The sequence below is a fragment of the Sapajus apella genome, unplaced genomic scaffold (genome assembly GCF_009761245.1).
Source record: "Sapajus apella isolate SASKATOON/1434 unplaced genomic scaffold, GSC_monkey_1.0 scaffold28, whole genome shotgun sequence".
Taxonomy (NCBI): domain Eukaryota; kingdom Metazoa; phylum Chordata; class Mammalia; order Primates; family Cebidae; genus Sapajus; species Sapajus apella.
Window position 1 is genome coordinate 16,736,841 of NW_022436968.1, and position 24,048 is coordinate 16,760,888.

A 24,048-nucleotide genomic window follows, 5' to 3' on the forward strand; every position below is an offset into this window, starting at 1 on the left:
GAATAGTGGCACACATCTGTAATCCCAGCTACTTGGGAGGCTGAGGCAGGAAAATCGCTTGAATCCAGGAGGCAGAGGTTGCAGTGAGCCGAGATTGTGCCATTGCACTCCCACATGGGCAACAAGAGCGAAACTCTGTCTTAAAAAACAAACAACAACAAAAAAGAGCTAGGCACGATGGCACACACTAGAAGTCCCAGCTATTCGGGAGGATGAGGCAGGAGGATCACTTGAGTCCAGGAGTCCAAGACTAGCCTGGGCAACACAGCAAGACCACACTTCTAAATGAATGAATGAATGAATGAATGAGTAAATAAGTAAATCTAAATGTCATTTATCACAATGAACGTAAATGGGTTAAACTGATCTAATGAATGACAGACTATCAAATTCCACAAAAACCAAAATCTAGCCACATGTTGCTTGTAAGAGATACATCCAAAGTAAAATGTCACAGAAATTTTGAAATAAAGGAATAAAAATGCACTACACAAGGTTCTGACGCTGAAAATGAGAGAGGAGCTTTTATCAGACTATATATTCTATAATAATGATAAACTCTGGGGAACATATATATATATATAATTAGTTCATATATATGTGAACTAATTGATAATTGGCATATATATGAACTAATTGAAGGTACTTGGAGAATCAAAAGCAGGCAGAAACCAAGGGAAGTAAACATTGAAAGAAGAAAACCGCACTGGGTGAGATTCATGTTTATGAAACTTTACCTTAGCACAGTGACGCTAGAACTCAAGCAGAAAAGTGCAGTCTTACTGGCTTGAGTCAGTGGGCACACACTGGGGATGCCTAAGCAATATGAGAGCAAGGGAGCGTCCCCCAAAAGGGACAGAGCCAAAAAACAAGTAGTTCCAACATCTATGAAAAACCTCACTCAGATTTTTTGGCTGACTCTTTGGCTGTGCATGTGCAAAGCAGACTACCAGAGGTGGTGGTGATGGAAAATGACAGCTGGAAAGCTGAAAACTCCAACAGAAATCCAGTGGCTGCCAACTGCAAAAGAGGCAGAGCTGGAAATGGGGGTCCAAACAAGCTAAGAGCCTGCTAGAATAGAAATAAAGACACTTCATAAAAAGGTAATAGAATCTAGTCGAAACAATGTTTGATTCCCGATGTCTTATATATGATAAAGCTAAACATGTGAATGACTAATGCTACAACTGTTATTTTTATAATAGACTACTCTTTAGCCATGAAAAGGAATGAACCATTGATATGCACAACAGCATGGATGAATTTCACAGACCTCATACTGAGTGAAAGCAGATAAACACAAATGTGTACACAGTCAGCTTTCTGTATCCCTGGGTTCTACACCTGTGGATTCAACCAGCCTAGTTTGAAAATATGTGAAAAAAAAAAATGGATGGTTGTGCCTGCATTGAACACATATAGACTTTTTTCCTGTCATTATTTCCTTAACAATACAGTATAACAACTGCTTACATAGCATTTACATTTTACTAGGTATTGTAAGTAATCTACAGATAAAGCAAACAACAAAATGTGCATAGATTATATGCAAATGCTACACCATTTTATTTTTATTTCTTTTTGAGATAGGGTCTTGCTTTGTTACCCAGGCTGGAGTGCCGTGGCAGATCTGCCCCCTGGGCTCAAGTGATCTTCCCACCTCGGTTCCCCAAGTAGCTGGGACTACAGGTATGAGCCACCATGCCAGGCTAATTTTCTTTTTTTTTCTTTTTTTCGGTAGAAATGGAGTTTAACCATGTTGCCTAGGCTGGTCTCAAACTCCTGAGGTCAAGCAATCCACCCGCCTCAGCCTCCCAAAATGCTGGAGTTACAGGCGTGAGTCACTGTGCCTGGCCTACATCATTTTATACGAGACTTATCCATTTGAACATCAGTGGATTTTGGTATCTGCAGGGAGGTCCTGAGAACATTCCTCTGCAGTTACCAAGGGACAACTGTATACTGTATGATTCCATGTAGGTGATGTTCTAGAAAACACAACACTATATAGTGTGAATGAAATCAGAAAAAGGAGATTCTTATGAGATTGATGGAAAAGGGGCATGAGGGAACTTGCTGCCCCAATAAAAATGATCTATATCTTGAAGGGATGCGATTGTCAAGAACTGTTAAGGGTCTGAGACGTTACCCTACTTGCAAGATAAAAAGCCTGCCACCGTCTCCTGCATCAGAGACAAAGGATTTCATTATCCACAACACAGTAAGCGGCTTGAGCTGCATGTCTGCCTTGGCTCCTGTCATCCCCCAAGTCTTACAGGGGTAATGCAGAGGGGCCCGAGTGGATGCCATGCATGCAGCACTGCGTGCTAGAATGAAGAACACCAAGCTTAAGGAGCCTTAATCTTTAACCAAGAGCTGTAAGTCTGCTTGCCCTTTGCCCTGGAAGGAAACATTATCTTAATTTTACTGGATAGAACTTGCCTTTTGCTCCAGAGGGAGACACTATCTGTCTTCTGAGACTGTTTACTTTATAAAATCCTTAAAAAGATAGTGCCTCTGCTTACAAGACAAACAGAAACACAATAGACCCATGGGAACAGTCTCCAAAAGTGAGTTATGAGAGTGTTTACATTAATCAAGAATTATCAAATCTTACGCTTAAGCAGTATAGACTACACTGTAATCTTTATCCCCAATAACAACAAAAAAACCCTTTAAAACAAATACAAAAACAGAGTTAGGTGTGGACAATTAAGGATGACAGAAAAGGGGGATTCCTGTGTTCTTGTGAATCCTCTAAAACTGACAGGTTTGGGAGAAGTCAGCCTGCCTTACTCAAGTGGCAGCTGACCTCACTGTAACCAATTTCTTCAAACTACATTATAGAGTTATAATAGCATATAATAATTATATAAGCTATTATATATAAGGGCAAATAAGTCATCTTTTTTCTTTCTCTTCACTATTATGTCCTTGGCAGCTAGTAAATACATGTTCCATATATTGTTGTTGAACGAACTTGTACAACCAAGGTGAAAAAGGAACCAGCACTTTGACCCCAAAGTCACTAAGTCACCTCTTTATCCTGCCATCTGTAATCCTTTTCTCTTGCTTTCACATCGTCTCATCCCAGTTATACTTTTCTTATCTTTTCCTGCCACCTCATTCTTTCAAGGAGTCATAAAATGGAATAAATTTTTTTTCACAATTACATGGTCTATTTATAATATAAAGATTTCATATTTCCTTCTTAAAAAACAAACAAACAAAACCCAGAACAGTGGTTGAATTAAACAGCCTGTAAACTTAAAAAAAAAAAAATTAAACAAGAGGCCTCAAAAAATTGGGTAAAAACTCATAACTGTTCCTCTCCACAGAAATCTTCAGTAAAAGGCAAAAGATGTATATGATCTGAAGATAAACCAGAGTGTCACAACGTGTGAACTTAAGTGAGGCCATGGAGTCATATTTGTTGAGCATTAATCCCAGCTCCATTTGCTATGTGTCCTGTCGGAAGTCATTTAACCTCCCTGTGCCTCACAGTATTAATTTCACAGAACTGTTAGATGGCTAAATGGGAAAATATCTCACAGTGCTTGGAACAGTAGTGATATAGTAAGAGTTTAACAAGTATCATTTATTATTCAAAAAATCATCTACATTTGTATTTGGACTGTGAACTAGGCACTAGTAGAATTGTACAAAACAAAAAAAACCCCACAACATTAAAATAAAAATTAGCATAATCTTTAAAAATAATCCTAAGTAAAACTTCAATTTGAAAAGGTAGTACCTAAATAATTATTGCAATATCTATAGAGAATACACATTTGTTTACAGAATCTCTGCAGAAGACACACATAGGAATCCTTTATGTTGTAATCCAAATGGATAAAAATTGATTTTGTGCCTATTATGTGTAAGGTGCATAGCTGTGTTTGAGGTTACAAAAATAAAGCACAGGCTTTGCTCATAAAAACCACAATTTAGTAGGGCATACAGTATACTTTTTAGATTTTTTTTTTAAAAGTACAAATGTTCACCAAGGAAAAATGAAAAACAGTGAAAGGCAAATACGGCCATAAAGCTCTTTTTCTTTTCTTTCTTTCTTTTTTTTTTTTTGTTTTTGAAAGGGAGTTTTGCTCTTGCTGCCCAGGCTGGAGTGCACTGGTGTGATCTTGGCTCACTTTCCCGGCTCAAGTGATTCTACTGCCTCAGCTTCCCGAGCAGCTGGGATTACAGGCATGCACCACCATGTCCGGCTAATTTTGTATTTTTTGTAGAGATGGGATTTCTCCATGTTGGTCAGACTGGTCTCAAATCCCCGACCTCAGGTGATCCGCCCAGACTCCCAAGTGCTGGGATTACAGGCATGAACCACTGCCTCAGCCTCCCAAAGTGCTGGGATTACAGCTATGAGCCACCGTGCCCAGCCTGCTCTTTCAAATCCATTCTAGTTTTTTAAAAAATCATTAACCACATTATACGCAATTTTGTATTGTTTGCTTTCTCTAAATAGTAAGCATTATTTCCATTCTATCCCATAGTTTTGGAAGGATTTGGTGTTACATAATATTCGATTAGTGTGTGCATGTGGTAGCATCTGTAATCTTCGTTATGACCATTGATATTTAGTGTAGTGGTTAGGAGACTGGGCATCAATTTTAAGTTTGCCTGTATCTGAAGCCCAGCTTCCCCATTTGCTGGCTGTTACTTGGTCAAGTTACTTTATTTTCTGAATGTACTTCAGCTTCCTGTTGATAAAACAGGAAAAACAGTACTAACATCATAGAGTTCTGAGATATATGTAAAGTCACTCGCCCAGTGCCTGGCAATAAATCCAGCAAATAAGCAGTTTTAGACATTGTGTTTGCCTTACCAACATGCTTTCCATACCTTCTCTATTATACTGTAGTCATGCAGTTGGGAACAAGGCTAGATACGGATTCATTTAAACAACTCAGGCTAGTCCTATCCTTCCAGCTAGTGATTGTTTCAAACTAATCATGCATAATCCAAAGAGTCCTTGACAGTCATATGATCACGAATGAACAACCAATTTGGGCAAACAGACCTCATTGTGGCTTATACTGAGATGTGTATTAGAATTTGAGAGCAGCCTGAGCAACAAAGTGAGACCTTGTCCCCACCCCCGCAAAAAGTGTATTGACAGTTTTTCCTCCCTCAATGGGAACTGCTCTTTCATCAAAGGATAAACCCTACTTGGTAATGGTAAGTTGTTCTTTGAACACATGATTTATATTTCCAATATTTTATTTAGGTTTGTTTGCATCCATATTCATAGGTTAAAGAACAGTCTGTAATTTTGATTTTTGTCTTTTCAAAGTTTTGGTGTCAGGGTAACAATAACTGCACAAAATTTAATGCGGTATACACTCATCTTTTTCTGTCTGCCAGAGAAAACTGATACACCATAGAAGTAATGTGTTTCTTAAAAGTCTGGGAGAATGCATAAAGTGATCAGGACTCATTGGAGGAGATACAATTCACTGGCTACTACATTTTGTCTTTGGTTAGTGAGCTTTTGTACTTTTGTACTGAATATATCTTTTTTTTTTTTTGAGACGGAGTCTCATTCTGTCACCAGGATGGAGTAGCGTGATCTCCCCTTACTGCAACATCCACCTCCTGGGTTCAAGCAATTCTCCTGCTTCAGCCTCTTGAGTAGCTGCAACTACAGGTGTGCGCCACCACACCCAGCTAATTTTTGTATTTTTAGTAAAGACGGGGTTTCACCATGTTGGCCAGGATGGTCTCAGTCTCTTGACCTCATGATCTGCCTGCCTCAGCCTCCCAAAGTGTTGGGATTACAGGTGTGAACCACTGTGCTGGCGGCATACTGAATATTTCATAGCAAGTATTTGAACCAAAATAGAGAATTAAGGGTGGCATTTAGTTTTTTAATAATCTCTTCTGGTTTTCATTATCTTTATTATTTCTGATTTTGATTTTTTTAAAAAAATGCATTTGCCAGGAGGTTGTCTATTTGCTTTATTTCTAATTAGTCTTATCCACATTGTTACTTTTTTCCCTTGTGTTACATGTCTAATTCATTCATTTTCATGTTCTATATAATAGTGGCTATCAGTTTGCCTTTCAGCATAGCTTTAAATACATCTTCTCATTTTTATTTGCCATTTTGTTTTCACTCAATTTTACTGGACCTTTTTAACAAAACACTGTTTAGAAGGCTTCTAAATTATTTTTCAGTGGATTGTAATTCAATTAGTATTTTTTAGTTTTATTACCATGTGTAACTTTTGCCCTTTAAAATGCACTGCAAGGAAACTGTCAGGCTCTAACGATTGCTTTCAGCTATTACAGGCCATTCAGATGCTGAAGTAATGTACAGCAGGTGGGCACTGAATATCAGACCCATTCAATTCCTAAGGAATCCAAGGAGGCCTATAGGATCTAGGCTTAGGGTAGAAGACAGCAAGAGATGTCCTTGCAGTCAGGCCAAAGGACTAACAAAGAGGCTGGGAAGAACATGTTGGAAGTGTTTCTTTTATCCTGCTACAAATACTCTAGATCAGCTAATGTACAAAAATCTAAGAGATCTTTCTGGGTCCTCTATGCTGCTTTTGTCAAGCGACATTGCTGTCTGATGGATTTGTAAACTATTTCATTTGAGAAAAGTTAATTATATTTTTTCTGTACATATTAATTTTGCTTTATTACTTTTCATTTCTTGAGGATAATTTCTCCCCTGGGTCACAGAACATGTTTTGGTTTCCATCACAGTACTTACAGTATTGTAAAGGCCTTTGTACTTTCACATTTTAATCCTATATAAGTCTGCGTTTAAGTGTCAGGGTCTGTTGTCTTCACTAGTAATTGTAATTTTATCAGTGACTATGCTCCTGCTATTTAGCCTTATAACTTCTCCTTAAATTGTACTCTGAGATACTTTTTGGGTTAAGTGTGTGTGACAGAATTGGATTTAAAGGTAAGTCTCTTGGATGAAGGAAATAATTTCATTTTGTTTTTAGAATTTGAACAGTTCAAACAGTTTTGGTCTTATGTGCTTTTTTTGACATTTGTCATACATACAATCTCACTTTTGTATTGTTCAAGGATTTGAAGGCGAAGACATTCTATTATTAATTTTATTAACCACATTAATAGATTTGAAAAGATTCTTAATCTTACATTTATCAAAGTAAAAAAATTTATTTTAATATTTCTTTACAAAAGAGAAGGATTTTTATCCCTTACCTGCCTCTGCCCCCTGGAAAAAAGAAACTGCCATTCCTTCCTGGCCTTCATTAACTTAACCAAGGGTTATAAGCCCCACTGAAAAATTTTGGAATAGATAAACCATATAATAAACGTTTTTTTTTTTTTAAAAAAAAATGAAATTTGCAATTATGTTTATTATTCTAGTAGTTTCAGTGATGATTTCAATATTCACCGACTAACCTTTATTTCCTTATTTTTTATTCTTAATTTTGATTCACTTTGGGAGTGTGGTGATTAATTTTTTTCCAGAAAGGGCAAATGAGCAGTACATTGTATATCCCAGAATGACTGTTACCTTTACAATTTGATTGAGTAGAAAAATCCTGGGCTACAAAACAGCAGACATTGCTCCATTCCAGATGGCATTTAAAATGTGTAGAGAGGATCTTCAGTCTTGTGCTTTTTAAAAGTTTTTAGGTCAACAATGTTTCTTCTATTAAAGCGGGTTATTGTTTATCGGGAACATCTATTTCAAATGATAAGTCTCTGTAATCGGCCTTTTCAACCTGCACCTTTTCTCTTGCTATATTCGTTGGAGGATGCTTTTTATCTTTTGCTCTGGTGCTTTTTGCTCATCCTATTTACACTGCAGAATCCTTTAAAGGAAAGTTTTTAAAGCACCATATATAATATCAATGAAGATATTTCTGATCTGGATAATGAACAAGAAGTGGGGGAACCCCCTTCCATCTTCCCTTTGTGGGCTCATGAGAACCCATAGGAATCTGAAACGTAGTTCAGTATTCACTGTTCATCGTGGATTCAATTTTCTTTAGTGCCATGACTATTTATTATTTCTGACACAAATATTAATTTAGCTTCTCCTTTTCTTTTCTCACTCTTACTCTCTTGCTGTCTTGCCATCATAATACCCTACTGCATCATAGGGGGAGCAAAAGCAGATCTTTTCTAATATTTATTGTTCTATAAGTACTGGAAGAACAAAGGCCTTCTTTCTAAATGCTTCAGGACATTGCTCTTCTCTCATTCTGCAGAACTGTCTGTTTCACCAGCCTCATGCTGATTTTTGCTTTATTCACTAAGAAAGAAAAACTTTAATTGAAGTAAAAGATAAATAAAAAACACATACTACATAGAATACAGCTCAAAAGACGATCAGTTATCCCCATCCTGGTCAAGAAAGACAAGATCACCAGCACAGCATAACTCCCTTTGTGACCTTCCCCATTCCATCTGCTCAAAGGTATGTTTTGCTTGTTTCTGAACTCTGTAAATGGGAATATAACGGCACATCTTTTGTTGGCTGGTTGCTTTTGTTAAACATTATCTTAGTGAGGTTCCTTCAAATCGTTAAGTGTAGCAAGAGTTAGCTCATTTCCTTGCTATAGAGTGTTATATGCATTCTGTTCATGGACATTGGGGTTGTTCATGGACTTTGAGGCTACTGTGAATAATACTAAGAACGTTTTTCTATGTATCTTTTGGTACATATACGTACACATCTTTGTTAGATATATGCTTGAAGTAGAACTGCTGAGTTGAGGGGGTACATATGTTCAACTTTAGTAGATACTGTCAAACATTTTCCGAAGTGGCTGAGCCAACTTACATTTGCACCAGCAGTTCTTACTGCTTCACAGTCACCAGTACTTGGTATTGTCAACATTTTAATTCTTGCTGTTCATACCACTGTTAGGGTATCTTATTGTAGTTTTAACGTGCAGCTCATTAATGACTAATACGGTTGAACAGTCTGAGTTTTAAAAGATTCTTAAACTTAATTAACTGTCAAATTAAAGAGAATATTTTAATATTTCTTTACAAAAGGAATCCACCCAATCCCTGTCCTCTGCCCAACACAAAACAAAACCCAAAAACAAAACAAAAGAACCCTCCCCCACCAAACAAAAACCCTGCCATCTCTTTTGGTCTTTTGTGAAGTGCTTGTTCAAATCTTTTGCCCATTTAGTTACTTATTTCTCAATGAGGTTATCTAGGCCAATTGCAGAGAACTGTCAGACTCAGAATATTGCTTTCAGCTCTTTCCCAGTCTACCCAGTAAGTGCTGACATAATACCCAGCAGGTGGTCAGAGGTGTTAGGCTCATTTCATTCCCCCAGGAAATCCCAGGAGGTCTGTCAGATCTAGGGTAGAAGAGGGTAAGGGACTTCCCTGCAATAAGATAAAAGTTCTCAAGTCAAAGAAGCTGAAAAGAACATTCTGTATCCCCTGCTCCCCATCTGTAAGTATCAGCTGATTTAGATCAGCTGATGTGCAGAAGCTAATAGGTCTTTTTGTACTGGTTATGTCACCTTTGCCATTCATACTCTTCTAGTCAGAGGCAGGATCTTTTATGACTCCCCTACAGAGGTGAATGCCAGGTGTGGTTCTCTTAAATCAAGGAAACCTCCAACATAGTGCAGCTTCAGGGCCACTAGTGAAGGAATGCAGAAAGAAGCCTATTATGACAAGACTCTCAATAGCTGTCTCAAATCAATAGTATAGCTTTCGCATATGTAAGTTAATAAGGAGTGTTAGAAGGTGGGAGACTAAGGTGTCATCTTGTTTTATTAACAAGATGTTCTGATGTTGAATTGGAGTCAGCCATTTTAAAAAATCCTACCCCTTACTGGTATTCTACGAAATTTTGATTTAGTAGAAATTCTAGTTTCCACTATTCTTACCCAAGTTTCTATGATTGACATGAATTTTCTTCCTATTTAATGTTTTCAAGGATATTTTTATAGAGCACCGGGAGAGGAGGTTTGCAGTGGCTTGCATTTACACTACTAAGTATTATCTTTCTTATTTTCTAGATGAGAAAACAGACCCAAGAAGGCAATGTGGGTACCATATATGAAACTCACCTTCTGGGAACTGAAGGCTAATAATATCAACAAGATCTAGAAGACATGATAAATTCCTGTTACACATAGCTAAAAGCTAATTGGTAGAAGTTGGGTATTCCAGGCACGTTGCTAATCTTTAAGGATGATGTAAGGGAGATCTACTTCCATTTTCTTTGTGTGTGAAATACCTTCTTTGAGTTAACATAGTAAATAAGACTGTAGGGATGACATTACAGTACCTGGTATAGACTCCTTGTTGCCTATGATTCCCAGATTTAGGCTAAAATTATTAGGAGATAAGTCCTGTTAGAAATTGCTGGTGAAAGAAATAAGCCAAGACGGTACCTACTGGTAGATAAATACTGGTAGAAATTGGTGATGATAAACCAAAAGTAGGTGCTATCTTTGCTAGTATACTCTTTTTTTGCCACTGTTGGTTCAGTCTTGACATTGCCAAAGCAGCTCACCCTGACCAGTGCTCTCAGCAACTATTGTAGATTGTTTCTAAAGTCAGTCCTCCAAGCAGCAGATTATAATCTTCTTCTCTACCTTCTTCAAATGATCATGCTCGCACTTACATTAAGTTATGAATGTACTAATATAGAAGAGGGAAGAAGCCTTTTGTGCCAGTGGAGAAATGATGTAAGAATGTAAAAATTATCTCCTAGGGCCAAAACCCAACACAATGGATAGGCTTTGTTTTATTTTATTTTTATTTTTGAGATGGAGTCTTGCTTTGTCACCCAGGCTGCAGTGCAGTGGCGAAATCTTGGCTCACTGTAACCTCTGCCTCAGCTTCCTTAGTGGCTGGGATTACTCCAAGTGATTCTCCTGCCTTAGCCCTCCTTAGTAGCTGGGATTACAGGTGACTGCCACCACACTGGCTAGTTTTTTTGTATTTTTTTTCAGTAGAGACAGGGATTTACCATGTTGGATAGGCTGGTCTTGAACTCTTGACCTCAAGTGATCCGCCCACCTCAACCTCCCAAAGTGCTGGGATTACAGGTGTGAGCCATCACACCTGACCCAGATAGGCTTTGTTGACAAAGAGAGGAAAAAAAATGAAATTTTATACTTTTATATATCACATCTTCTAGTAAATTAGAACATAATTTTAAAGTAGATGACTTTAATTTTTTTCTAGCATTAAAAAAACAACAAAGAAAGAGAATAAGCAAGCAAACAAAACCCTTAAAAACTCTGAGCTAGTGAATGCTGCTACCTATGTCTTGCTAATGCTAGAAAATATTAATATATGAGCAAAAAAAGCAGGGAGTTTTAATATCATATACTTACAAAATCAGAAAAGAATTTGAAGAATTCAGAAAACATAGTTTCACTGAAGTTATTGTTGAGAAGCACTTTGGTTATTCTTCTGTGCTCAGTATTTCCCCCAATTTCTGGAGAAAACAGTACCAGTACTTGCCTTTTACATGGTTCTTGAGTTTTGTACCTCATATACAAACAACTGCTTAAAAATGGTCTCCTAATGCCTTCCTTCTGCCACTACTGCAGCATTGTGGTCAGACACGCAGTTTCTAAGAGTACCACAGTGGTACAGCTTAGGTTAGCTAGCTCACATGGACCTTGACATCTACATACTGCCTTCAATTCATATATGACAGTCACAGACCTCCCTTTTTCTCCGATAACCACTCAAATAAATTTTCACAGGGCCTGGTAACTTTCTCAAAGTATAATAGGAGCTACATTTTCTACTAAGGACAAAACTTTTCTATCTTAAATAATGTCAAAGCATGGCCATTAATGAATGAACTATACCTTGCTATTTTAACTGAATACTGCTGTCTGATCTCCTACCAATACCATACCTTCAGTTCCCAGGATCCATGTGCTCTTGAGCTACTGTTTCTAGAAAAAGAAACAATGCAATCCATTTATTAGAATTCAGGTATTAAAATGGAACTTCTTATCTAATAAGGATGACCTTTTTGGTTTTTTCTTTACTGAAATCATATGTAAAAATAATTGCCCTGATTTTTAATAGCGCTTACCATCCACATATGGAACAAAGCCTGTGTGTGGCTTTACCTCTAGATGAAAAGGCAATAGATTTCACTTGTTTTTGCCCTCACTGATTTTTAGTTTTAGTATTTATTAAAGTCACTGAAAGTTAAAATGTACCTATAAATCAAAAAAGCAATCATTTTACAAGAAGATTCACCTTAGGACTGTAAGAACACTCACATACATATAGAGGTATTTCTGTACCCTTTTGATTATTCTATTTTAGTTTTTTAGAAAATGATAATTACATCTCCTTCATACTCCTTTGACATTTAAAACAAATAACATGATCATATGTACTTCTTCAGAGCCCCAATCTTTGGTAATTTTTTTACACAACTCACTTAAAAATAAATGTAAATAAAAAATATTAGATAAAAGCTTTGAATGGCATAAACAATTACCATCCCTTACGAACATCAATAAAAATGCTGGCCTATTACTTGTTATTTATGAGACTGTGTTTTTCAATTTCTTAATGCAATTCATATTTACTGATATTAAACTGAGGAAAAACCAGATGCATAATTCTAAAAAATGCTCAAGGTAAAAAGACTAAGAAACAACTTCTCAATGCCTTACTTTTACAACAGTTCAACCTAAGGTCCAACATATGAAACCTCCTTTAGGCCAGTATACTCCAAAGTGAATGCCACTGACCACCCCATCATAACCAAACCTTGTTCAAAAACTCACTCCAAACCTACAGAATCAGTATACCTATATTTTAAACAAACACACAGGGTGATTCCTGTGGACACCAAAGTTTAAGAACCATAGTTTTGGCTGTGCGCAGTGCCTCATGCCTGTAATCCCAGAAATTTGGGAGGCCAAGGTGGGTGGATCACCAGAGGTCAGGAGATCCAGACCAGCCTGACCAACATGGAGAAACCCTGTCTCTACTAAAAAGATAAAATTATCTGGTGTGGTGATACATGCCTGTAATCCTAGCTACTCAGGAGGCTTAGGCAGGAGAATTGCTCAAACCTGGGAGGAGGGGTTTGCGGCGAGCAGAGACCGTACCGTTGCACTCTAGCTTGTGCAATATGAGTAAAATTCCTCAAAAAAAGCAGTTTTAGGCATTTCAAACACCATCATTTCATTTCCATCTCAGGGCCTTAAATGAACATTGAAATGCTGCACTTTATCACCAGTGTTTACCACCACCTAGTGGTAAAGTCCCTTATTTGTGCTCTCTAAGGCTTCATTCATACTGAATAGGATCCGAATTGAGAGAGAACAAAATTCAGAGAAAGCTAAAATTTTAGACCAATGATTTCCTGAGTATTTTCCCCCACCTTTTTATCTATAGTAGATGAAATCTGTGGAACTAAAAATACTGAACATTTTCTAAATGTATTTAACCATGAAAAATTCTTTCTAGTATTCCAAGGAACATAGTTTGGAACATGTTGATTTAGAAGCAGCAAATTTGACAGTTGCTTTCAGTACCTGTAACCTACCATACAAGACCTCACTTGATGAATTTACAAGAAGGCTTTGATCAGGCTTATTTTAAATGTTACTTCTTATTTTAACTACATACTTGAGAGGTTTATTGAGCTGTACTGATTATTATTTAAAATTTTAAAAAAATAAATATGTACTAATAAAACACTGTTAGCAGTTTTAATAACTAACATTCGCTGAGCATCTAAATATTTATATATTATGCTCTCATACTCAAAGTGCTCCTGAAAAGTAAACGTTAAGGTGAGAAATAAACAACTAAATTACTAAATGCTATTTTTAGGTTCTAGAGTTTCCTCATTCTAAGAAAAATCTGAAATTCTAGCTTTTAAAATACAGCTTTAGGGATCAACTGCAAAAGACAGGAAGACAGGACCAAAGCTAAATAACTGAGAGGATTAAGATGAAATGCACGCAGACGCTGAAGTAAGCATTGTTTACTGAGACATGCAACTGGGAAAGAAAACAAAACAGGTTGTACTGAAAACGCAAAGTGTTTTGTAGGTAGAGAGGTATCACATGATCTCTTCAGAATTTATATTAGGATTCAAAGAAATACACCTAGATAAGGTAACTTACTCTTACCACAGCTGCTGGGACTGGCTGCCTGACTTGAAGGGAGAAACCAGGATCATTTAATCTGAACAGAGAATGTGGAGGGCTGGCCAGGTATATGATAGCTAACACGTGTCAGATTCAATTTCTCCTAGAAAGCCCAGTGAAATGGGCTTTAATAGGGGAAAATTGTAGGAAATCAGATTTTGCCTCAATTGTGAAGATTAACCAAAGATGCAATGGACTCAGGTAGGAGGTAGAGAGCTCCTTCCTATAACTGTTACTTTTACACTGTTTAACCACCTGGCAGAAACATTTTTGAGATAATTCAAGTATTACTTACATGGCAGAGCCCAATGACTTGTAAGGAACAAGTTAATCCCAATCTGTGAAAACTGAACCATATGTACAGTAAATGAGTTTGGGTATAATTATACCTATTTTTTGGCAATTAATCTACAACTCCCCTCACTTAGGTTTTTCATTGCTCTTTTTTTTAAAAAAAAATCAAAAACAAAGAAACAGAAGACTGTGGCTATTCACAGGTACAATAACAGCACACTGCAGCCTTGAACTCCTGGGCTCAGGTACTCCTATCGCCTCAGTCTCCTGAGTAGCTGGGACTACAGGCACTTGCCACTGTACCCAGCTTTGCTTTGTTTTTAAAATACATCCTCTGGCTCACTGAAAGATAGCTGGTCCAATTCTTGTCAGCAGTTTTGCCTGTGAAGATAAGATGACATTTTTTTATCTAAATTTGCTAAAATCACTGACTTTTTTTAAAGACAAGACTGTCACCCAGGCTGAATTGCAATGGCGCAATCTCAGCTCACTGCAACCTCCGCTTCCCGACTTCAAGCAATTCTCCTGCCTCCCAAGTAGCTGGGATTACAGGGATGTGCCACCACGCCCTGCTAATTTTTGTATTTTTAGTAGAGAAGGGTTTCACTATGTTGGCCAGGTTGGTCTCGAACTCCTGACCTCGTGATCTGCCCACCTAGGCTTCCCAAAGTGCTGGGATTACACATGTGAGCCACAGCACCCAGCCAATCACTGACTTTTAAAAGAAAGGATTTTAGTTTTCCAATGGAGATGTCCACATATAAGATACTCTATTAAGACTGCTGAATTTATTTTATTTATTTATTTTTTTGAGACAAGAGTCTCGCTGTTGCCCAGGCTGGAGTGCAGTGGTGCAATCCGGGCTTACTGCAGCCTCCACCTCCTGGGTTCAAGTGATTCTCCCACCTCAGCCTCCTAAGTAGCTGGGATTATAGGCACAAACCCCAACACCCAGCTAATTTCTGTATTTTAAGTAGAGATGGGGTTTCATCATGGTGGCCAGGATGGTCTCAATCTCCTGACTTCATGATCCACCTTGCCTTGGCCTCCCAAAGTGCTATGATTACAGGTGTGAGCCACTGTGTCAGGCCAAGATTGCTGAATTTAATCTTTCATCATTATTAGTTTGAGTCTGGAGGTGAGAGGTATAATGAGGAGATAATTATGTTTGAACAAATGTTTAGCATTTACAATACCTTTTTATAAAATGTGCCAAGTGCTTGATTTAGATACATCTTTTTGATATATATAATTCAACCACAAACCTAATAACATTTTTTGATTACAGTTTTACAAGCAGAATAGATTCCTAATTTTTAATCTTTAGTTTAGTTTTTATTTTTAGGACAGGGTCTCACTTTGTCGTCCAGGCTGGAGCAGGACGACAAAGTGTCGAGCAGGCTGGAGCCACTATTGTGGCTCACTGTAGCCTCAGTCTTCTAGGCTCAAGCAATCCTGCCACCTCAGCCTTCTGAGTAGCTGAGACTACAGTCACATGCCACCACGCCTTTAATTTTGTATTTTTTTAGAGAGCGGGACCCCTGTGCTGCCTAGGCTGATCTCTTCTTGAACTCTAGGGCTCAAGCAATCCTCCTGCCTCGGCCTCCTAAAGTGACAGGATTATAGGTGTGGTGAGCCACCACCCCTAGCCCTAATTTTTAATCTTTAATTTCAAAATTACTATACCTCTTATTGTAGTCTGTTTTGAAAATTCCTTACATGTCATATTTTTGGAGTGGCCATTATTTCTATAAAGATAAAAATGCCCATCTCCCAAAGCCACTGAGATTTATTTAAATTTATTATCAACAAGTTTTAATTTTTTGTAACACTGTTGCTTAATAATCTTAAAAGAGCTTTACAAAATTACCAACGCATTTTGGTATAACTAAAAAAAAAATACAGTATAAAATATTTCTAATGATTTGTCTTTTTTTCTTAGATTAAGTGTAAACAGTTAACCTGGATGTATAGATTGAGTAGCAGTTACCATATTTTGTTGACTCTAAGAAGCAATTGATTGAAAAAAGCACCTTTTCCTGTTTTATTAAGGAAGAAAAAAAGGCTATCAATTACACTAAGCCATACAATTCATATCGAGATGCTTCCACTTCCAGAGGTGTTAAAATGTGAAAGATGTGCATCTCAAAATAAATGAAATATGTCATTTAGTCAAGTTCTAAAGACTGCCTGTTAAATTTTTCTATTCTTGTCTTTCACATAAATAAGTCATGATTTAGTTAAGCAAAGAAAACTTTATTTCTGCTACACGTAACAACATATTGCTCTAAGGAACAACTACTATATTCATTTTAGCATTAATGTATGGATTCAAAAATACATGTCAGCAATCCCTGCTTCCCAGACAAAACAATGCTGTACACAGACTATCAGGTATATGAAAAAAAAAGCTGTCAACTGTCCACAGGGAATGCGTCCAGTCACATTTTCAGTCAGTCAGCTGAGGATTATGTCATTATTTAGTCTTTGTTCTGTAGAAAGAACACAACACAAGTATGAAAATCATCACCTGAAAGGAAACAGCTGTTGTAGCATTCCTAAAATTTTAGGAATTGTTCCTTTATTTCAATATATCCAATGTCATCTGCTTAATCAGAGCCACCCCCAAATAAAACCAAACTTACTCAGAAGGGTGATGCAGGTACTGAATTTCTAGAGGGAAAATGTTGTGAATTAATAAAAAATCTGATGCTCTGAAATACTAAAATTTCTGTTTTCCTCAAATAGACAATTACATTGTGGTTATCAGACCCATCTCGAAACAGAACTCAACTACTTTCAAAGTTATATCCTTAGATCAGTTGCTTCTATTTCCTAGTCATGACTCACTTAATACCAGGCCCATACCTCAGAGACAAAATAAACTAGCCTTCATGAGTTGTGTTTGTAGCCTCTTAAAAATTAATGAAACAAATAAAAAAGTGCACCTACCCAAAAAAACTTGTCACAACCATATAAAATTTGGGAAAGTCTTCCACAGTATTTTATCGAACCTTAAAATAAGATAATATATTTATTTAATACACCAACAAAGAAGAATCTCATAATGGAGTCCATTGTAAATAGAAGATCCGCAGCAAAAAATTTTTAAAAAGCCATGCTGCAATTAGAAGAAATTCAAAACCATGTAGCTAATTGTATCCTATCCAAATAACTATTTCAGTTAACCTGACCCTACTTTATCTCTGCCCTGAATATGTGTAACAGTTCAAAAAAGGGAAAAACGATAGATTAAAAGTTTTATGAACAGCCATGCTGAATATGCAGTTCCTCTAATGTAGGAAATTGGATGAGTTTGAGGGAAAAATGTGGTTTTATAAAGCTTAGTTCTCACAGTACCAGCTGGCCATGAGGTAGTTTTATGTCATTATACTTTTAGTTTCTGATCATTTGGATGTCATTATTTTAGATAAAAGGACATCTCAAAGGTTTCACTGAAGCTACAAATGTAAGAGTTTTAGCTTAGACTTGAAAAGCCTTTTTTCATTTTACTAGGAATTTTGTTGACTCGTCTCTCAATAGCCCTAAGAGCAAACTGGGCCTCAAAAAGGCAAAGAGGGTCAGGTGCAGTGGTTCACGCATGTAATCCCAGCACTTTGGGAGGCTGAGAAAGGCAGATGGCTTGAGCTCAGGAGTTCAAGACCAGCCTGGGCAACATGACAAAACCCTGACTCTACCAAAAATAAAAAATATTAATAATTAGCCGGGCATGGTGGCACATGCCTGTAGTCCCAGCTACTTGGGATGCTGAGGTGGGAGGAGTGCTTAAGCCCAGGAGGTGGAAGTAGCAGTAAGCCCAGATCAGGCCATTGCACTCCAGCCTGGGTGACAGAGAGAGATTATGCGGTTTTTTTTGTTGTTGTTGTTTTGTTTTTTAAAAAGGCATAGACACCAGCCCAGTCACAGTTAAATGGCTTTTTATTTTAAGCCCAATATTCTCTTTAACATGTAAATAATCATTAGAAAAGGTTCAACCATAAGAGTAATTTATATACTATTCTATACTGAGAAGTCTATATTATTGTCCTTTTTAAGGATAAAGTTTTATAGAGTAAAAACAAGAACTTTTTATTTCCTATTGTTGAAATATTCACAGACTAGAATAAACCCATTTTTTTTTGCATGCTATAGAATAGCTTGTCCAAATAGAATTCATTCTTAACATTTTATTCATCAACAGGAAAAAATGCTTGCTAATTCTTTTTCACTGGGAATTTAATATTTCCAGGGTTAAACTGCTAACAATGTACAGTACAATGACAGTTTTTTTGTCACTTAATATAACATTTAAAAACATTTAAAAATTAGAATTATATGTAATGTATGTAATGTGCCCAATGGACACCTTCTCTTGTCAAATGCCTTCTTTTTTTTTTTTTTGAGACGAAGTTTCGCTCTTGTTACCCAAGCTGGAGTGCAATGGCTTGATCTCGGCTCACCGCAACCTCCACCTCCTGGGTTCAAGCAATTCTCCTGCCTCAGCCTCCCGAGTAGCTGGGACTATAGGCGCGCGCCACCATGCCCAGCTAATTTTTGTATTTTTAGTAGAGACGGGGTTTCACCTTGTTGACCAGGATGGTCTCGATCTCTTGACCTTGTGATCCACCCACCTCGGCCTCCCAAAGGGCTGGGATTATAGGCGTGAGCCACTGCGCCCAGCCTCAAATGCCTTCAATGAAGGAGGGACTAATCATGTGACCTGTTCTAGGGAAGGAAGGATCATTAGAAGTGAGGCCTGGTAGGATTCATTTTCATATGTGCCAGCTCACATAATTGGTCAGAAAGAAAATCTTAAGTGAAAAAAATAAAGGTTTCAAGCCAATAGCTTCAACTAAATTCAAAGTGCTTGCCATCTACTACATTTGACCTACAGTAGACTTGGAAAGCTGGTTTGTGGGAACAGGAAAACAGCTTCCCCTGAAATTTAGAATTATTTTACAGAATAAAAAAAGCCAAACTTTAAAGAATGTTTCCCCAAACCATACAAATATAAACTAACTGTCACAGTAAAAGAAATTATAGTTTGATTTTTGAAAACTAATAAATAAAATAGGAAATGAAATTCATATGGCTGTACATATCGTAATTTACAATAGATAAAGAGTTCTTGGTAAATTGTCAGGTTTGCTTAAAAAACACATATATGCACACAAGAATATTTTCTGAATGTATTGTTTTAATGTACAAACTCACAAATATAAGTCCAGAAAACACCAACAGTTAGGTTCAGAAGGTCCAAAAATGATATATTATTTATTGCCTTTTAGACATTTCATTAGAGAGAAGTCAAAACATAATCTTTATAAAAGACTGTTATAAATTACCTCAATTCATAACTCAAGACAGAAATTCTTCAAGTGAAAGATCTTTAGAAGTATTTTAATTTTTTTTGAAGCAATCTATATTCTAGCACTGGGTAATTAAAAAGTTTATGTAAGCACATATAGTAAAAAAGTCAAATTCTTAAAATCTAAGATTTCACAAACAAAAAACAATGATCTATCTTTCTAAACTGAAATCCAATTTTACTTGATAGGGCAAAAACATTCTTCTAGTAAATGTCAACAATTTTTAAAGTTTAAATAGCTGCAAAGCTCTTTTAACTAACAACTTCTAAACCACTAAAAAGAAAAGTTCATAATTAAAGTACTTATGCATATTCCTCTTGCTATACTATTTACTCAATACGTTTTAAAATTCAGATTAAAAAAGGCTTACCTCAAGAATCAGTAAGTTCTTTGCCGTTTGTTAGATTCTTCTCTTGGTGAATCTGCCAGCATAACTTTAAGTCTCACCCCGTTCAGAATCTTTCCATGTAGAGTGGCAATGGCATCATTTGCGCTTATTCTATCAGCATACTTGGCGTAGCCCACATTTTTTCCTGACACAAGGTAAACTTCGATCAGGTTACCAAAGCGGCTGAAACAAAGTGAAAAAATAAGCAACCAAAATTGATAAATACAGCTGCTCAGGTCTGAAATTTGGAGTCCATGCTTGACTCCTTTCTCACCCTTCTCCTCAGATCTGACATCCAACTCTTGTCAATCTTAAACATCTCAGTCAATTCTATTCATTCTCTTCCAGGTCTCTCTTCTCATTCAGACCATCATCTTTTCCTTAACCTAATTCCTTTTTCACTAGTTTCCTTAACCCCTGGGCTTGTCCCTCTTCAATCCATTTTCTACTCTGTCTTCTGAGTGATCTTTCTAAAATCTAAATATGATCACTTACTCCCTAAAAATCCCTTCAGCAGCTCTCCACTGCCTCCAGAGTGACAACAAATTCCTTAATATAGCTCAAGAACCTTCCTGACATAGTCCTTGGACTTTTTAGTTTCATCTTCCCTAACACTCTCAAATTCCCTATCTAAAAACTCTTCTTTGCCATTCCCTATGGCAGAAATAACCATGCATGCTACCAGCTTTCACCTGTAGCAAAATTATTTTTATCCTTCAGGTCTCCACATACACCTTCATTCTTTCAAGGCTTCACAGAGTTTCTAAGGTAACTGCTCCTCCAATGTATTTCACACATTCCTTATCACAGCACCAATCACACTGGGTTGTAATTTTCTAGTTACTTATCTGTTTCCTACATGAGATCAGCTCTAAGAGGACAAGAACTATAATGTCTTGTCCATTTAACATTTTGCTTACATAATGTCTCTTGTACTTAGCATACACAGTTCCTGCCTTGCACAAAGAGGAAGTTCAAGAAAAAAACTAAATACATCAGTTAAATAAAGGTCAAAAAGACTTGAATCATGTCCCTGATTTTTTTCCTTTTGAGCCTCAATATACAACCACAATTTGTCCCTGATATTTTGTGCAGCTCTTTAACAAGCTTCCTATCTATCTAATTCACTAACATTCTTGAAAGGCAAATGGGAAAAAGACCTAAAAGAAAAAGTGAAGAAAGAAGTTATGTTAAAAACACAAAAATAAGAAACTTCCCCCTCCTTTTTTTTTTTTTTTTTTTTGAGACAGAGTTTTGCTCTTGTTGCCTAGGCTGGAGCACAATGGTATGATCTCAGCTCACCATAACCTCTGCCACCCAGGTTCAAGCCATTCTCCTGCCTCAGCCTCCCGAGTAAGCTGGGATTACAGGTATGTACCACTAAGCCTGGCTAATTTTGTATTTTCAGTAGAGATGGGATTTCACCATGTTGGTCAGGCTGGTCTCGAACTCCAAACCTCAGGTGTCTGCCCGCCTCAGCCTCCCAAAGTGTTGGGATTACAGGTGTGAGCCAGCCAGATCTTCCTTTTTTTTTTTTTTTTTTTAAATAAAAAGCATTTATATATTTTTCCCTACAATCAAGTATCATTTACACAATGTGACTGTATAACCCTTAAGGATACAACAATGCACCAACAAAACAGAAGATGCTTAGTTAAAAAACACACACACACACGCACAAAAATAAAAAGGGTCTCACTCTGTCTCCCAGGCTGGAGTGCAGTAGCACAATTTTGGCTCACTGCAACCTCGAACTCCCAGGTAAAAGCAATCCTGTCACTTCATCCCGAGAAGTAGTTGGGACCACAGGTGTGTAACACCATGCCTGTTTAATTCTTGTATTTTTTGTAGACATGGGGTTTTGCCATTTTGCCCAGGCTGGTCTTGAACTCCTCAGCTCAAGTGATTCCCCCTACCTCGGCCTCCCAAAATGTTGGGATCACAGGCATGAGTCACTGGGCCTGGCCCATTTTATGTCTTCAAAACAAAATAGCAAGAAATTCTATACGGAGCCTTAGGGTGTGTGATTGATAAATAAGAGAATAAAATGATCAGAAATTGAAAAAGATGATATAAATAAGTAGTTTTTACTAGAGGAGGGACAGCAGGGGGTGAGGAGTTGGGGAGGGATAACATGGGGAGAAATGCCAGATATAGGTGATGGAGAGGAAGGCAGCAAACCACATTGCCATGTAGGTAACAATCTTGCATGTTCTTCACATGTACCCCAAAACCTAAAACACAATAAAATATATACATATATATATTATTTTAAAAAGTAGTTTTTAAAAATACAGAACAAATTCTCTCTACCTGATAAGTACTGGATGAAAGAAGGGTCTAGATTAGGAGAATGCTTAAATTACTAGCATAAATAAGTTAAAATAAAAAGTGTAATTTTCTTACCAGAATATATCTTCTAATACGTCTAAAGGTAAAGGATGAGGATTAAACACAATAAAAAGTCTTTCTTTCACAGGAGTTTCAGGAGGGGCCTTTTTTTTGCATGATGGAAGTACAACATCTGTCTGGATTTGAGGCAACTGTGATCCAGAGCTTCCTCCAAATTGCTGTTAACAGGTAGAAAACAAGAAAAAGAAAAAAATGCCCTTTAGGGATTTTTGGCCAAGAGCTAAAGACAGATATGTATCATGGCATCTATGTGGTCTTCCATTGTAGCTCTGAAAATTTTCTTATATAGGTAATCAAAAAAGTACAATTTTTCTTCATATTTATTTTATATACTATTGATATATTACAAAGATTAAATTCTTACCTACTTACCATAAATTGTTGCTGACTTGGGTTATTCCACACCACTGATGCAAGCTGTGCAGCTACCATCTGTGTTGCCATTTTTCTAAGGAGACTGGAGACAATAACTGATAATTTACAGAAACTAGAAATATTCGGTCTTTTAACAATAACTTGTTTTGTGTGACTTTCTCACCTAAGACGTCAACTGTTTTCTATTTTTATTCTTCAAGTCCTATCAATCATGTACACTCAAAGCTCGGCTTTAGACACTCCTGGAATGGTACTTACTCTGTTGCATTACTTCCATCATCAATGAAGGAAACACCTATTCGATTCCCAGGAGGGTACTGAAATCCATGTAATTTGTATTTTGCATAAATAGCTGATGCTACATTAAAATACTGAACCACTCCATGACCTAAAATAGAAAATATATAGAAATGAAACAGGAAAGCAGATTGAGTGCCTAAGGCCTGTGTTACAATGTATCTCAAAAATGAAACCATTTAGAACTTTAACATCACACAACTAGTAAATACACAATCAAATGTATCAGAAAACACAATTCTGATATACATGTGTGCAATAGGTGTATTCCTAGAAAAGGAAGAAATGATTTAGGGGAAAAAATGAACATGATATTTTAAGGAAAATGGAATATTAACATACATTCTGTCTCATAAATTTAATTTTAGGGTACTGGCTTTCTTATATCATACCAATATACTTATGAGTCTAAATTTTTATTCTTTGAAATCTACTTTGAAATATCAAGATTTTCCAACCATACTGTGTAGGAAACAAAATGAGAAGTGATAGTTGAAAAGAATATATACTCATCCTGGCTATCTGCAGCAGTAGGGAGAGTAAAAATGATTTGAATGAAAAACGAAAAGATAGAGAAAAGATGATCTCAAATCACAAGTCACATATTTTACATTCCTTTGCAGAGATTTCCATCGAAGGGACAAATTTCAGTTTAGGAGGGTGATGTTAAAGGGAGGGACAATGGTATAATGCATTCCTCAGAGAGCCCAGGAGCTTGTGACACAACCAAAAGGTTTTCACATTTATAATACAAACCACTGGGGAAACACTTATAATT

General features: G+C 36.9%; 1 protein-coding gene and 1 non-coding gene across 16 annotated transcripts in view; both read right to left on the reverse strand.

The window, feature by feature from the left end:
• Positions 1-3,278: 3,278 nt before the first annotated feature.
• Positions 3,279-3,392, reverse strand: LOC116561258. Its single transcript, XR_004273352.1, has one exon. It is a non-coding gene; the product is annotated as a U5 spliceosomal RNA (small nuclear RNA).
• Positions 3,393-16,664: 13,272 nt separating this feature from the next.
• Positions 16,665-24,048, reverse strand: part of RBM45 (RNA binding motif protein 45) — a 485,504-nt gene continuing 478,120 nt past the window's right edge. For 8 of the 15 annotated variants that reach the window (XM_032292846.1, XM_032292844.1, XM_032292847.1 and 5 more), the window contains 5 exons: positions 23,232-23,361; positions 22,971-23,055; positions 22,593-22,756; positions 20,169-20,369; positions 16,665-17,443 (listed from right to left, as the gene is read on the reverse strand). In XM_032292846.1, the coding sequence (XP_032148737.1) occupies positions 20,177-20,369; positions 22,593-22,756; positions 22,971-23,055; positions 23,232-23,361 (572 nt within the window). In that variant the 3' untranslated portion in view covers positions 16,665-17,443; positions 20,169-20,176. The remainder of the gene's footprint in view (positions 17,444-20,168; positions 20,370-22,592; positions 22,757-22,970; positions 23,056-23,231; positions 23,362-24,048) is intronic. The other 7 variants (XM_032292837.1, XM_032292840.1, XR_004273289.1 and 4 more) reach the window with 6 other exon arrangements.